General features: G+C 48.2%; 1 protein-coding gene across 3 annotated transcripts in view; it reads right to left on the bottom strand.

Moving 5' to 3' along the window:
* Kank (KN motif and ankyrin repeat domain-containing protein 2 kank) overlaps positions 1-17,244 on the bottom strand; it is a 60,756-nt gene that overhangs the window by 23,225 nt on the left and 20,287 nt on the right. For all 3 annotated transcript variants that reach the window (XM_089547160.1, XM_089547163.1, XM_089547157.1), the window contains exon 2: positions 2,664-2,713. In XM_089547160.1, the coding sequence (XP_089403286.1) occupies positions 2,664-2,670 (7 nt within the window). In that variant the 5' untranslated portion in view covers positions 2,671-2,713. The remainder of the gene's footprint in view (positions 1-2,663; positions 2,714-17,244) is intronic.

Genomic DNA, 17,244 nt, shown 5'->3' on the forward strand with positions numbered 1-17,244 from the left:
CTAAATGACCAATTCTACTTTTAAGCCAGCACAGCCAGCACAGATGGCCAAGAGAAGCTTAGAGGGACACTGCATTGTGAACCATTTTCTCGCAAGACATGGTCTGACCACATCATCAGACTTTAGAGCTGGTGCGCACATTTTTTTAGCAGTTTTTAATGGTGTAAAGAAAGCGTATGTTGATGACTAAGGCTGCCTTATTGTTGACTGACGGGGCTGTTTTCAAAGGTAACCGAGGCAAACAACTCACATCAGCGTGTTTTTGTGCAAAGAAATTGCGCGTCTCTGTTACAAGCTGACAACAGTTGTCCAAGAAACAATCATACTTAAAAAAACTCCAGCAGCTCCAGTTCTACTCATTTGCAGGTTCTTCCTTTAGCCAGCATTTAACTGTTATATCTCTCAATTAACACCATTAAATGGTAGAATATATTTAAATGAAGACTGAGGACAACGCCATCCAATTATTGTTCACAGTAAAAACTGATTCTATGGGTCTTTCTGGCTCTGGTGATGTTTGTCCAGTAGCAAAGACGTATTGTCAGAAAATTAGATTTAAAAACCGTCCCATCAGTCAATTCATAATTATGATGTTTTTACTGAGAAGGACAAGGTTGTCACTGTTTTGAAGTGAATGTAGTGCATAGCCTTTGGGATGTGTGCAAAACAAACAAAAAAGACTGTGTCGACACACGCATTGTACTTGCGAAATGGTCATAATGACGATACCTGCATTTCGTTTGTTTTTTTTTTTTTCAGCTCCTTTTACAGTGAGTAATCTCTGTGATTAGAACGCGGTATACTATCGATATAGACTAACTACTATTTGTTTTCATTGTTGCTTTAAAGGTGCCCTGCGACGTAGATAAAGCATGGGTTCTTTATTCTTTGTATGCAGAGTAAGGGACATTGTGAGTCCCGAACGCGCAATGAGATCACCGAAATCATAATATTTGATATTTTAATCTTCGCTAGAAATGCTTGTTTCGAGCCGATGGTGTCGCAACACGGCGGCCATTTGCGGCAGCGGAAATTAGGTGGCATTCAGATAGGGCGCTGCCTTTCTCATTGGTTGGGCGTCCAGTTTGCATATTGTTCCTTTATACTTGCGAAATGAATCCAAAATATTATGTCTCTGAGCACTGAAGGTTTTTCCGCATGCCACAAAAACTGGAAAGAAGCAGGGAAAGCCAACGAAAACTAACAAGAATGAAGCTAGGGGCGACACTTTCCATTCCGCTTCAAACCTTGGTGGCGGCCAGCGCTGTTCAAAAAACGTTGGCTCCAAAGAGAAAGCGCGAGCGTCGAGACCGGCCGTGACCATACCAAGACGGCAGAGAAAAAAAAAAGCCAGTCGACACACCTTGCCCAGAATTGGGAAGAGAAAGGCCGGACAGGAGCCGGGAGTCGAGTTTGGGGGGGAGGGGGGCTACTGCCCACAGCCTTCCAGTCCGACTAAAAAAGAAACTTCGGGGAGCTTCCTTTGTTGTTAGTCACCCCTGCCTTGCCTACAGCGTCGCGTACACGGGGGGAAGACGCCGTCAAAATGCGCGGCTGTCTACAGCCCCGACAAAGCAACAACTGCATGCACGCTTCCGCTGCGCGTGCGCTAGGTGCGGTTCTGATTGGTAGCGCCCAATCTCGGTACTGGGTGAGTGAAATGGGCGGGTGAAGTGCGTTTTCGTCTGAGCTTTTCATTTCGAATTTTCAGAGTGGAATAACTTTCGTTTGCATGCTCCGATTTCAATAATTCTTTTTGCTCTGCTCTCTGGAAAACATGACGAATCTATTTAATGATATTAACTGGTACTGAGAAAATCATCGCGGTGCCCCTTTAATACCGTTACCAACAATATCGCAGTAAAATTAGGTACATTAAATGGTGAGCTTTCCGTTATATTAGTACCAGAGAGAAGGTTACTGAGACCAGCTTGCTGTAAACAACCTTCAAACAAAAACTATTTAAGAACAACCACAGCAAGAGATCTAAATTAAAATATGTAAAAATTGACTGTATAACTTTAATTAGAAGTCACTCACCATTTGCGCTCGGGCTGCCCATAGAAATCAGATTTCCAATAATCTGGACTGCTGTCAATGAACTGACCATCACTTTACTCAAACGCCATGACAGAAAGTGATAACTATATTAAAAAAAATTAGGCGTGGTTTAGCTCTGACTAAGCCTGCTCAGTTGCGTTTGCTGCGACGCTTTTCGAGTCGTGCAGCACGTTCCTCTGCTGTCTCTCGAGCGCGTCGTCTCTTTCTAGCTTGGTCCTGTCGCCGTTGCTTCTCTTTAGCGCTCCCCATAGCGACAAGATTCCACCGAGGCGAAGCGCGCATATACCCCCGCGAAGCGCCACATCCTCACCCACTACCTCGGCGGACAGCACGCATCTGGCGGAAGCGAGGGACTACGCGCGCGGCGCCGACGACGGCGACGCCACCTGGCGGAGCTCGGCTGAAACGGTTGCCAGGCAACGGCTGCTCAAGGCCATTCGTGCCTACCGGTCACCGGCTACGCGACGAGGCGAAAACCTGGCGTAGTGTTGCTAACGCAACAATAACTATTCAAAGCAACGTGACATCATATGTTCTGCAACCAAGGTGTACATGGCCCCAGACAAACTAATCAGAGGAAATGGAAAGATTCTAAGACTTACCGTACATGATGTGCGTGGTATTTCTGTGCTGGAGACATGCAGCTTAGATCCTGGCAGAGAAAGAGAAATGAAAGAAGGAGTGATCATTAAAACAAGAGATATAGAAAAAGAAAGCAGCAGTTAGCTGCTTGAGTCCGTCTAAAATGCAGTAAACTTTATTCCAGTAGCATTTTTGGCATGAATAAGATGCTTGACATACCAACATTTTGTTGGTGGCATTGTAGACCAACTAGTAGATATGGCACTTTGTGGAGTAATATTAATAGGATATAGCAAAACTCGCACGAATAAAGGCAGTTAATGGTATAATAAAGAAAACCAAGCTACAATGCAAATTTTCCAATCTAATATCCAGCAAAATACCTGAAATTACCAAACCGAAAAAGTGCACTTAACTCCATATGACTGTAGGCACAAAAGTTCATAAGCATAACGGATCCATAAATTCAGTGACCAGTGCTGTTTCAATACCATATATACTTGGACATTAGTACAATGAAAGGCTATAGCATATCGCAGCTGCAAAAGCCACTTTCTTTTCCTTTATTCTCAGTGATTTTATACCACACAGAAAGGAGTAATTATGATAAGTTCTTCATGAAAATTTTTGAATGGATTCTCACATGCTGTGAATGCGAAAACAAATCATTTGACCTAAAGGCCTTTACAATGAAGTGTGGATCGTAAAGGCCTTTGACCTAAAGGCATTTGCCTTGAAGGCCTTCACCCTGAAGCCCGTTCACCTAAAGGCCTTTATCACTGCCAATATGACCCCACCCCAAACCAGCATAGCCATCGCCAAACATTGATTCGTTTATTTCCCGCATCACGTGACTAGCCAGAGGCTTCACACCACACCGGCATTTTCCAGGTTAGGAGGCCAACAGTGCTTTCGCACTAATTAAAACCTTCGCGCGGGCATCAAGGACCAAAAATTGACTGAATCCAAATAAATGAAACTGACTCGGAGTGATGCACTGCACATTTTGAGACGTACGCAAGGCCGGAACACTCGTCCGGTAACCAAACGTTCCTCCAGTCGGGACCCTTAGCTGTCGCGACTTTCGAATACTGGTAAACACACAAGCACTAAAGTCAAGCCGCCGACGCCTTAGACCCAGCGCATTCTTCGCGCCCACGGCAAAAACGTACGTACGCGCGCAGCAATTAAATGCCCGCGCTCCCCCTTTTCCGACGGTCCCGCCACCATCCGCGTCAGTGCGACAACTTCCTTTCGAGGGCAGCAACAGTAGTTGCAGCAGTCGCGACCGTCCCACCAGCTGCGTTCAAGGGCGAGACACGTGACGCCGGCGGATGACGTCACGCCTCGAGTCGGCACGACGGTGAACCGGGCCGCATCTATGCTTTAAGAGGCGGTGGTACGACGTCAAGTGGGTAGTTGACCTGAGGGGCACCAAGTACAGCCCGTGGGGGAGTGCACACGTGATGCCAGAATCCCTTTCCAGGTCGGCGACATGTGCGCCATTTTGGGTCACGGCTCGAGTTCGCAATAACACCAAAATGTCGTCACTGAAAGTAGCATTTTCGTATCTTCGAGGCGTCCAGAACTACCAAATGGCGTCTCCAGATCGAGCAGTAGGCGTCACCAACCTGCGGCGAAGCCCTAATGTGCCGAGGTCAAGAACCCGTGGCGTGTACCAGAAAGACGAGGGTCATTTGCTACAGCCTCCGCTCCCCCCCCCCCCCCCCCCCGCCTCAACCAAACCATCCAAACGAAGCCTCAACTCCACCCTAAAAACGTCCTGAAAATTATTTTTTAGGACATTCCTTAGAATGTCCTCTACTAATTCTCGACAAGTCCTCATCTGGTCCTGTTGTCCGACATCAGCACAAACCTAAGAAAATCTAACTTGCCCCCGAGGACTTTGTTTTTAAGATATAAGATGACGATTTGGCGCGGAGAATGTGGGTTATTTCTTTCATCATCGTGGGCAGCATTCACAAGAATTTTGAAACAGCTTTTTTTTCCCTCTTTCTGTGCTGGATTCTGACAAAAACAAATTTCGTAAAAGTGAATTTGGCCTCGCTTAGCAAGACTGACTGGTCTGATCAACATATCTGTAAATGCCCATATGGGACTGTTTTCGTGCATTCTTTTCATACAACAACGATTACAGCTCTAGGCTTCAATTCTGCCACCTCAATGGTAAAGTCACTGAGGCAACATGAGCCTAAAAATCTAACCGCCCAACATCACGAGAAACATACATAGTGGACAAGTCCTGGTTAAAGAGCAAATGTATTTTAAGATATATATAGAAGACAACATTTCTTTGGTGAAAATTACTCTCTTTATAACCTCCTATTGCACTGATAGTTCTTTCAATTAAACCTGCAGTTTCTTCAGAGCCAGCCGCTTGTACGAGATAAAGCTGGCTAGATTTCAGTGCAATGTGCCACAATATTGTCCTGCGAGAGGACGTTTTTGGGACATTTGAGAAATTCATCTTCGCATCGCCGAGCCGCGTACAAAATGAGGACATCCTTCTGAGGACGTTTGGTCCTGAGGGCTCGGACTCGAGGGTACGGAGGACGTCCTGTTCAGGTTGAGAATACACGTAGCATTTGAGGACGTCCTCAGGAGGTCTGGTGCTGTTTGGGACCCTACGCACAGCTTGCACGTGCACTGTCACCACAGGCGCTTGGCACTGTACACAAAAGGGATGTTGTGCCACTAATTTTTGATAAAAATACCCGCATTTCCCCAACGTCCCGAAACAGCCCAGTCGCAACATTCCATCCTTTTTTCTTCCAAACCCTGTCCATTCGCTGGAAAGACGCTCACCAGCTGCGGTCTGTATCTCCGGAAACTACTGGTGCATCACTCCGCGAATAACTTAGGCCGCTCTTTAATCGGCTGTCGGGCAGTTGTGCGAACAAACTTGTATGTCTCTCTCGATTGACGCGCTTTAACGAGAAAGGATGGTCTCAACCAACGTGGTTAGTAACCTACGGGTTTTTTGCAGAGTTAGGTGGAACAGAATGACGAACTCCTACTTCAATTAATACTAGGCCAATCGAATGACAAAGCTCCGAGGAGACGACGACTGATGCATATTGCATAAAAGAAACATGCGCCAAAGAAGCCGCGAGCAGGGGCGACATCTGGAGGAGGGGCCGTGCAACGACTGATGCGACTCCCATATCCTCCCGCACCAGAGCGCCTACTCACCAGTACGTTTCCGATCGGGACCAGCGCAAGGTTATTACCAGCGCTCTCTCTATCTGCTTTGTAAGGAGGCTTCTATACATGGGGATGACTTCCAAATTCCAAGTGTCATGTACGGGGCCCAACATCTGTAATATTGGCAATAAATGTTTCCACCACTGCCCAAACGAATCCCATTTGTTGAAGCTCGCAGTTCTGCTTGCCTTTCAGTCATTGCAATAGAAAGAAGAACAAAAAAAAAAAGAAGGTAATGAACAGTTTCGAATTCGGACAGAGCAAGAACTCCACAGTTCACCCGCGATCGAAGCGCGTCTCTTCGGTCGAAACCGGTAGGAAGGGGGCCGACAGATTTCAATCTCCGTAACGTTGACAGGCCGCTCAAGCAAAAACAAGAAGGAGAAGAAAAAAAAGAGCGACGGACCATTTTTCAACGCCCACGGCCGTCACTCAGTAGCACGAGCAAGCGTTCGCGACCCTCGTCCAGACCGGAGCAAGGGGCGTGGAGCGCTCGGTTACCGCGCGTCTTCCTCGACACTATGCATGCAAACGAGGCGCGCATAATCCGTCACGCATCTCGGTCGTATTTCAAGTCGCGCGACTTTTTCGGAGCAACTCGGAGAGGGAGCACGTCGGGAAAAACTAAAGGTAAAAACCCCCTCCGACACGTTACGCGGAGAGGTCACTGCGAGTCAGAGGAATGATTGAACGAATGATTGAAAAAAAGACGTGAAAGAAAGCGGCTTTCCAGCGACGAGGAGACCACGGGTTTCAAGACTTGGGACACAGCACAGACGTATACATCCAAAACGAAAGCATGCAACATGTGGACTGGATTATACCCAGAGGAATATATATGAAACAATCTACATCTAAGGCATAATCTCAATTAACATATCCAACAGCGCGCAGCTGTTTGGAGACACAATACTTGTCTTATACGCTTGAATATTTTCCTTACTCAAAATGTGTCACTCAACATTATTCCCTTTACAATTAACAGCAGTCAGTCCCTTATTCATATTCAGCCCCAACCCGGGAACGTCCGAATCTCTGCACTAATATCGGCTTCTTTGCAGCGGGTACCGTGCTGCTACGGAGACCCAACAGACATCTATTTTATGTACACGTAGTTGCATTACAAAAGGGAGCATGCGATGAGCATTCAGCCAATGACTGCTTCACATGCAGCGATTTCCCACAAGGGGGTTGGGAGGGTGTACATATCTCCCTATTTTTCTGAAGGCACTCCTCAATTCCAAACACTGACGACTTACACTGACGACTTACACTGACGACTACGAAAAAATGGCTACCGCTTCTCCTGTGTTCTCAATCCCCCCCCCCCCCTAATTTCAATGTATCACAAGCCCACTTTTATCTTTCTTGTGGACAGTTAGTATTCTTCTGGACGAACAATAATCATACGACGTGTGCTATTTCAGTGCAAAGATAATGACATAATTCGTTATATCGAGCAAATTTAACCTTCCCCCTTGCTTGTTTCTTCCCAGGCAGCACCGCGACATTACAGTAATGTTAATTTTTTTTGTTTTGGTCACACGTTAATTCAATGTTCCAAATGTCCTTATTTTATAACGTTTCTGTAATGTTATATATAAGCATCGGAATAACTTTCGCCTAACATTAAACATTTAACATTAATGCAACATTCTCAAAAAATAGTGCCAGCTGTGGCAGCGGCCGCCGCGGTGGCTCAGTAGTTACGGCGCTCGGCTGCTGACCCGGAAGACGCGGGTTGGATCCCGGCCGCGGAGGTCGAATTTCGATGGAGGCGAAATGCTAGTGGCCCCCGTACCATGCGGTGTCAGTGCACATTAAAGAACCCCAGGTGTTCGAAATTTCCAGAGCCCTTCACTACGGCGTCCCTCATAGTCCGAGTCGCTTTGGGACGTTACCCCCTAAACCAAACCAATCTTCACTAACCAGTATGGCATAGCTTCCAGCACTATTGAAATGAGTATTTAAAGGAGCACTATTTTAAAGGAGTATGGACGCCTAAATGTTCGTTGCGGGTTTTCGTCTTAGCATGGTTGCATAAGACATCACTATACATGAACCACAATGGGGTATTCACTTGCGACTACAAGGAAAGCCGTAACTAGGATGAAAGCCGTGAGGACCCTACTAAACGATTGAAAAGCAAACCATGCAGCCCGGTTACTTTTGGTAGTAACTGTACTCGTCCGTATCAGGGGAGGGCGCCCAGATATGTGCAGTGGATAAGCGCAGAGCACAAAGGGGGGCGGACACAAATTTTGGGGAGGCATTCCTCATCGTAAAGACCAGACTGTAAAAAGAAACGAAAGTAAATAAAGGCCAACAATATGCAGCGGCGAGAGCTTACTTAAGGGTGCATTATGAGAATAAGTACACTCCGTTAGGGCCTGAAGGAATTAGCGCTCGGAATTTTAGGGGGGGGGGGGGGGGGGTGGCCCGCCTACCTACGGCGCCGTTACTGATCCATACCACGTATACCACGCAAAATATGGGCTTTTTGCCGCGGGAACTCAATCTGCACGTTCCAAGCATTCTTAGAAACTTCGATTTATTGCCCTGTGTGGCTGATTTTCTTAATTAAATCGAATTAACGTCCGGCTCCCGCCTTTTTTCTTTAATTCTCCCTCGTACGGTGGGCGGAGTCGACCAACGCGTGGAGTGCCTTTCAGCCAGTCCCGCGGCGGCTTGCCGCTCTGCCATCGGCGGAGTAATACGTAGCAGTCCGTAGAAGCAAATAGACCGCGCGTATTTTTATTTTTGCGGGCTTATTTTGCGGCTATATTATCTGCTAATGAAACTATTTATTCACGGAAACCTAAAAAAACAAAATAAAGCGAAAGCAAAGCCTCCAAGGAGCTGGCTGCAAGGCACTCCACGCGTTGGTCGACTCCGCCCACCGTACGAGGGAGAATTAAAAAAAAAGGCGGGAGCCGGACGTTAATTCGATTTAATTAGGAAAATCAGCCACACAGGGCAATAAATCGAAGTTTCTAAGAATGCTAAGAACGTGTAGATCGAGCTCCCGCGGCAAAAAGACGAGTTCAGATTCCTCTTCAGTGCACCTTTAAGGGTAACGGAGTGGATTCCAAGAGAAGGCAAACGTAGCAGGGGCGGCAGAGAGTTAGGTGGGCAGATGAGATAAAGAAGTTTGTGGGAATACGGTGGCCGCAACTGGCAAAGGACAGGGTTAATTGGAGAGACATGGGACAAGCCTTTGTGCTGTAGTGGGAGTAATCAGGCTGATGATGATGATCACCACGTATACAAGTGCAAACAGTACAAAAGCGAACATGATTAGCATGCATGTAGACAGTTAGTTTCCGAGTAAGAAGCACACTGTATTTTTTCCCTTATTAGTTTCATCAGAAATCGGAATTAAAAGGTTTGGTTCTCGGATACGAAGCTTGGGTCTGCATACACTACTCTGCAAAAGGCAATACGCAGTGACGATACACCCGGTGGGATCTCGCACAAAAGAGGGGTCTCCGGCAACAGCACCGGGTGGTGTACCCAGACGCCTGCTGCGCCTATTCCATACCACGGGTCACGTAAAACGAGGGCGAGAAGGAAGGGAAGAGACGGCGCACGGTGTTATATTTGCCGTCGCTCTATTTCTGTTCGTCGTCGGCGGCGGCGGCGCGATAACGACGACGGCGGCTCGCAAGATCGCGCCGCCCCAGCGTGGGCTAGCTCCACACAAGCGTAAAGTACCCACACACACAAAAAAAGCCGCGAAGACAAAACAAAGGGCGACGCACCGCCGGACGCTGACCGCGCGGCGCTCGGGGGACGCCATGGCCGCTGGACAGGAAACGAGAACATGAACAAAAATACAAAACAAACACAGTGCAGGACAGCGGCGTGAAGGGGATCCTGAGCGACGCCCACGGCACGACCGACAAGCGGCGACCGGCGGCCGCCTTGCATAGCGAGGGCCCGCTGAGCGACCTACGCAACTTACCAAGACACCGAGTGCGCGCGCATGTGTGTGCGTGCACACTATTTGAACAGAGCAATGGCCTGCTGCCATCACCCCACTCCCCCGCGCTCCTTGCTTCCCAGTACACAGGTACTCCGAAGTTGTGCGCAATTCGCGGACCGAGGGATAATATCGACCACACGGCCGAACTGGTTTGCGCGTGGAATTCGATGGGAAAAAGAAAGTGGAAAACGTCGGCTAGCCATGTGTATAGAGAGTTCATTGCGAGGATGCAGGATAAGGGAAGGAAAAAAGAATTGACAGGGACCCCTATTGAGTGTTGGCAATGCGATAGCATTAGAAGCGGCTGATGCCTTTACAGGAAGTGACACCACTTCCGGTCTGGTGACATCCCCCCGATGGGCACTTAACCTCCCATGGACGTCCTGCAGACATCTTGGACATCCGCAGGACGTCCAACGGAGTTTCAATGTCCACTGGGCCCTTCGTCCAGCCAAGGATAATTATCCGGTCTGGTGAAGTCACTCCCTTACAGCCAACGGGAATTAACCGGTCTGGTGAAATCACTTCTCTCCAGCCAATAGGAATATTCCGGTCTAGTGACGTCACTTCCCTCCAACCAATGGGATTTTTTCGGTCTGGTGAAGTCACTCCCCTCCAGCCAATGGGAATCACCCGGTCTGGTGACGTGACTTCCCTCCAGCCAATGGGAATTATCCGGTCTGATGACGTCCTTCCCTGCAGCAAATGAGCGAATTTTATGACCGACGACGCATTTTGGCTCCATGAGGCTTCTACTGCTGTCGCACTAAAACTTGCAGACTTCTGTCTTCCCTGGTGATGTGGAAGTATAACAGCGATGTCTTTGCAAGGAGAATTCGGTGTATCAGGGTTCAGCGACTGTATGGGGTTCGGGTTATTTCCCCGCTGTTCGGGGCGTCCGAAAACGCACAGGAAAGGATAAGCAAAACTGGCAGTGTAGGACTGTCACGGTCGGAGCAAGGATGTCCGGTTGCCACCAAGGGCAGAGAGACGCAAAGCACGCGAAAGACAAGACGACTGGCGCTCCGAAAATACTCGCCGTTTGTTATACGAGAAACAGATGGCTCGCAATCGGGAGAAAGAACAGGCCGCCCTGAGCTGGTACGGGGTGGAAGTTTCCATACAACCTTCACTCTGAAGGAAGATAGATGATGGCGAGAGCTGTAACCACGTGGCTGCAGGAACCCCTACCACCAGAAATGTGCCGCACTTCAGTACAGAGCTCTGCGTTCTTCAAAGACGTCTCCCACTGGCTGCTCTGCGCCTCAAGTTCACTCCTCCGCGTAAATAGGACACAGTTCTCCGTATATAGTCTGCTCCAGAGCAAGCCGTTCTGGAAATGTCATCACACACTTAGGTTTAGGCTTACTGCGCATTACATGGACAAATTGTGCGAAGTGATGGCATCAAATAACCTTACCGGGCGCACACAAAGGTTCGGAATGCAAGAAAAGCACAAACCAGAAGGGGTCCCACACACGCACTACGCGTGCATGTGCGCGAGTAAATCTTTCTCAGTCTTATATACTCCCCATATCTCACTCTCAGTATACGGGCTAGTGGTTCTTAACCGCTGAGCTAAGGTTTGGTCAGGTTTCGTTATTCGGGTTTAAAGTCCCGAAGCGATTCAGGCTATGAGGGACGCCGTAGTGAAGGGCTCCGGAAATTTCGACCACCTGGGGTTCTTTAACGTGCACTGACATCGCACAGAACACGGACATCTAGATTTTCGCCTTCATCGAAATTCGGCCGCAGCGGCCGGGCTAAGATACCAGCGTTAATTATGAAGTTGAGATTGTATAGAAACAGCTTAGTATACCTAACCGCACGCCCCTACAGAAATGTTTAATTACAAAACCAATTTATTGGCAAGACAGTCTGTGCTAGTTATATTCTTGGACTTTACCTTAGGGTTAAAGGAACGGTCACTAACTACAGGTAGTAACACCCATAGTTGGTAAAAAAATAGCAAGGGCTACTTTTACTAACTATACCTTGAAAAGGGTAGCCAATAGTTAATAAAAAAGTAGTCAAACGAAGTCACAGTAAGTAACTGCTGCACTTACTACCTTTTTTTTTTTCAAGAGCGCACATGGAGCTCAGAAGTTTGATGTCAACCTGTTCTCAGCAGCCAACACTTTCCAGTCGACTTGTCTGATGTCACTCTGGGCAAAATAACTCCTAGAAGAAAAAAGGGGCGCGAATCTGCCACTTCCAGCCAATAGCGAACTTTTCTTTTTTTACAAGACAGTTAAACCCCTGGTTGTATTCGGAGAATCGTACCTGGCCTTTAGTTGCCCTTGGCGCTGCGGCTCCACAAAACTGTGGCCACCTCCCGCACCTTTCGAAAACCGAACGTATTCGGAGAGCGCGATTCAATGCTCACCAGTACACGTCACTACGTAGCGTACGTGATCTGCGAACTTCTCACTCCAGTCTACGCAGTAGGCACTCTCCAATAACGGCGAGTTTCAGCATACAGTGGACGTATGCCCGACCAGCCGTCCACGCTAGTACATCTTAGTGCATCTCCGCTATACCATAAACACTTTAATAACCATAATAAAAGGGCAGGGACATAGGCCTTGACAGTCGGCGTCGTCGCAAGCAGAGACAGCGCAAATCGCACATGCGGGCAGATTACACAGCTCTGTTTCCTTTCACTTTCCGGGCAGAGGGCAGGGGTCAGTCAACGTTGAGGCGTAACATGAGAAGACCGGGCGCCGGCGCGCCGAGGCGACCCAGTGCTTGAGGGACGATCCGAATATACAGCGTACCACACTCTGTATAAGCTAGCCGCCGCAACCCCCTTTCCACACGCAATCACAGTGCGATGCCCGTTCCCGGTAAGAGCACCAAAACCACAGCTCCGCCCGGGTATGCATCCTGTCATCGACAATGCCGTCGACAGCAAAGAAGAAAGGGGGAAGGGGGGGGGGGGGGGGGGGCGTTATCTAAGGCTCGGGTTATAAGCGGAGTAAGAATAAACAGGGAGGGAAAAGCGCCGCAACCAGTACAGAGGCCATGCCTTGATGCGCGACTGCACCGCCATCATCCTGTAGGAACGCGAGGCAAACGCTCTCTGTCGACCGCAATCTGGAATCCGGGCACTACGCGGCTCTGAGGGTGTATTTAGGCACAGAGCCGCGACGAGATGACTGTTAACAGTGCAATAAGGCACCGTGATACAATGGAGGTGCAAGCATAGGGCCCACTGATGCAACTAAGTGCGGTATAAGAGACAGCGGGTAAGATGTTAAAAGCCCAAAAAGGCAATGGAGACATTTAAAATGACCTTCTAGAAGAATAAAAAGTACATACTATATACTATATGAATCATGTACTTAAAGTGCTAGCCTGCACTATAAAAAGGAAGTACGCTGTCATCTAGCGAACACCTTTTCACTCCCTTATACGCGTATTGCTGTTTTAGACTATAGTCAGGCTTGGACAAATTAAAACGAGAATGGGACTGTTCAAACGCAAGATTTCAGAGCAGGAGAATCCACTAACGCGGCTATAATCATAATTTCGAAAGTCGGGCAACCGCTTCCAATTTCTTCAACAATTTTTACTACGCAGTTTTAACTGCCTCGTTCGCATTTTATTTGTTCCCACGGGAATATGCTATGCGCAATGTACACAGCTGTGAGCTGGCCTATATACAGCGCTTTCTGTGGACCAAAAGTACCGAAACTTTAGAAGCGCTATACTGGGTTTCACAGACAACTAATGCCTGAACCGCGTCTCAATCGAAGCAGTCATGCAATTTTGTTATTATCCTTGTTGTTCATTATACGAACCCGCACTCAAAACCGAAAGGAGTAAAAAAAAGAGTAATACCCCTGTCAAGCGCACAAGTTAAGTACACTTATGGGGAGTGCGCTTCGGCATCCCCAGTGACACTTTGGGCTACGCGGTGCTAAACGGGAAAGAAAAGTGCACCCGTAGTAAAAAGAAATTGCGACAGAAAATGAGCGGAATTTCTGAAGAGGCCGATGGAAAAGGAAACACTCACAATAATTGATTGCTTAAGGTGATAGCGCAAATAAAACGAGTTCCAACAGTTTTTAACGACAAAAAATTATAGAAATAGAAGAAAAGCCGACTATCCAGAATTTCAGCACCAAACAAGATGGCGGCGGGCAGTAATGTTGCATCTGATCTCGTTCCTTTGTTTTGTTGCATCGCTTGTAGCTATAACTAACGAATTTTTTTTTTCTAAAAACAGCGTTACAGCATGTAAAAAAAAAATGTAAGTACTTTTTATGCACTATACATATTGTATTGAAACCGCTGGCGGCGAGGCTACGCACTCGGCCAGCATGGTCAAAGTGAACGCAGTCCTAGTCCCATAGAGGCGTATTTGTGTTCAGAGTGTTATAGCGCTCCAGACAAGCCAGCTGAGGCCCGTACTCGACAGCTTCGGCCCCGTACGCGGAACTTGTCAGGACCTGTAAGAATGGCGCAGAAACAAGCGTCCCTCGTCTCTCCGCCCCACCAAACACACTACACACAACACGCCGGGTGCGAATTCGTGTCGAAGCGCGAAGGTTCGCGGGAAAGGCACGTATACTACACAAACACACACAGTGGGCAATAATAAAACGCATCACGCGCAACCATGCACTCGCTCGCAAGTGGCCGCGGTTGGCTAGGAGCGATGCTACGAGGGCGCGGAGGTAGGGAGAGAGGGAGGGAGAGGCCGAGCTCTTGAGACGAGAAAGCTCAGCAGCAGCAGCAGCAGCAGGCAGAGCGTGGATGGATAGATATATGTGTCCGCCCCGCGTACCTGCCCAGGTGGTGGAGGCCCTCCCGTGAGAGAGCATTTCCGGTGTGAGTGACGCGCAGACCGGGCCCATTCGTCACGCAAGAAGGGGGCGGGGAGTACGAGGAACTGCGGCACAACGGGAAGAACGCCGCGCAAACACACAGACACCGACAGACACGAGCGGCGGGAACAACGCAGTCGACACGCTGCCACCAGGCTATCGTTGCCCGGGCAGCACGTAAACAGGCAGCTGCAGCGTTAAATGGAACAGTCAGTCAGTTTGCACGCAGGGGAGAATTTCGTCATTGTGCTTCCTGTGCTTCCACGTTGTCGCTACGAGAACCGAACGGCCGGGTCGCCACGCATCCTCCAACCTTACCTAATGCTGCGGTCCATGAACGATACTCAGTCTGGCCACCTAATATCTAACAATCAGGGTAGGGGGGGGGGGGGGGGGTAAATTTGCAAAGATAACTGTTCGAAACACTTCTCAACAATGCAGAAATGGCTCAGCGATATGAGGAGATCGTCGGGCAAGCTACATGGTTTCGCGCAGGCCTATAGGTTCGAATCCATCTCGGGCAGCTTCGCGTCAGTTTCAGCGCCAACTTCGCCGATATATTCGGAGGGGGGGGGGGGGGGGGGGGGGGGGGGGGGGGGGGTCCTATTCAGTTTGCCGATAATGGAAACTTTAACAAAGCATAACTGGAACAACACTGCAATATTAATACCGCCAGGCGTCTTTCTCCTTTATGTCACGCTGTTTCGTACATTTCGCGAAAAGTACCGCAGCGGTGGCCTAGATAGTTTGAGCATCCGCCTCGCATGCGGGAGGTGTGGGGTTCGATCCCCAGTGCCGCCGGGTGCCCACCGGTCATACAACGGGGACGAGCTTTCCCTTGGTCTGGTGCTCGGCTTATTCAGGGTGCAAGGCTTCAGCAGCATCATCATCATCATCCCATTTTGCGAAAAAAAAAGAATACTAGCTAATGGATCTTAGCCAGCAAAAAAGAGGTCCCCAAGCCCGGGATGACATAACTATTCTATTCCGATTCTATTCATTTGCAACCTTGGTCGTGACCGCGTCTCACGCCCTCAGTACCGCCGGGATCAGTCAGTTGACTAGGTAGACAATGGAACAGAATCAAGAAGAAAGCATTCAACGTTAAGTAACGTCAGAACGATCGCTATACGAGCACTTCATCCTCCCCCTCATCATCATCACAACTATGCTTGCCCACGGCACGAAAAGGGCTTCTCACCCACTCACCTCCATTCAACACTGTCCTGTGCCAGCTGCCGGCCACACCATATCAAATAACCCGTTACGACTCTCTGCCATGCCCACCTTCCACTTCAGACATACCACAAACGCCTCGCTATACTTCTCTTCACGGGACGCCCAACACGCCCAGTCTATCGGTCTGCAAACAATTACGTCACATCGGCCCTGGTGTGAAAAGTATACCCGACAGGGTCTACACTGCAACTCCGCTGAACAATTCACTCTCGCAGTCACTCACTTTTCCCTCGAAAAGACGCCACAGCGCCAGGTAAGGAAAGGCACATCGAACATGGTTTAAACTGCGCGCGCAGTTTAAACCATGAATTCCCACCAACTCGCCCATTTCTCCGTCCTTATTAAGCAGTAAGCACATCGAGCGCCCGCACACACGTTAAATCAGTTTTTTTTTTTTTTGTAGCGTGAGCCACATTGGCCACAGTCACTCTAGCCACAGTCTCGCCGGTTCGCGTGCTCCCTCCGTCGACCATACTGCGCATGCGCAAGTGACGTCACTGCGCACAGCTGGCGCGCCTCGCCGCTGCTGCCGTCGGCGCAGAGCCACGTGACGTCACTGCACACGCTACGTATATCCTGTAGTGATGCAAAACTATCGATAGAACTATCGATACTATCGATAGTTGAGTCACTATCGAACTATCGATGGTTAAAAAGACTATCGATAGTACTATCGATAGCGCACTATCGATAGTACTTTCGATAGTTCTATTGGTAATACTATCGATAGCCGTATCGATACTACTTGTTATATATAGTACTATCGGTACAATAATAATAATAATAATAATAATAATAATAATAATAATAATAATCTCTTTATTTGTGTCGTAGGGTACACGCTCGACACTGGAGGCCGGCAGTAAAAGCTGTCACAAACGACAGCTTGACAGAGCCGCAGGCCCCCATGCACTTGGCAGCAGTACAGTGTCAATGCTTATAAACAAAAAAAAAAAGATGCTATACACAGTACAGCTCACAGTACACCCTGATAAATAAATTCCATTTTCTATACAGAACACAACATAAAATTTTGTGATATACGGCATAAATTAATAGAAAGAACATAGAATAGAACATACAACATGATGGATAGAACATAAAATTACCGTGGCTTAAGGCATGAAACAATGACAGATCAATTCTATGAACTCATAAGAACAAAATACACAGGCGGTTGTAGTCTAGTAAGGCAAGAAAAGATAGTCAAGATTACAGTTCACTCGACAGGAGGAAATAGCATGGATACAATACAATAAAAATAAAAATCCGGTAGGTAAACATGGTCATAAAATCAACAACGCGCAAGCACTGCATCCT

The sequence above is a fragment of the Amblyomma mixtum genome, chromosome 1 (genome assembly GCF_055824585.1).
Source record: "Amblyomma mixtum isolate Tamu chromosome 1, ASM5582458v1, whole genome shotgun sequence".
NCBI classification, from domain to species: Eukaryota; Metazoa; Arthropoda; class Arachnida; order Ixodida; family Ixodidae; genus Amblyomma; species Amblyomma mixtum.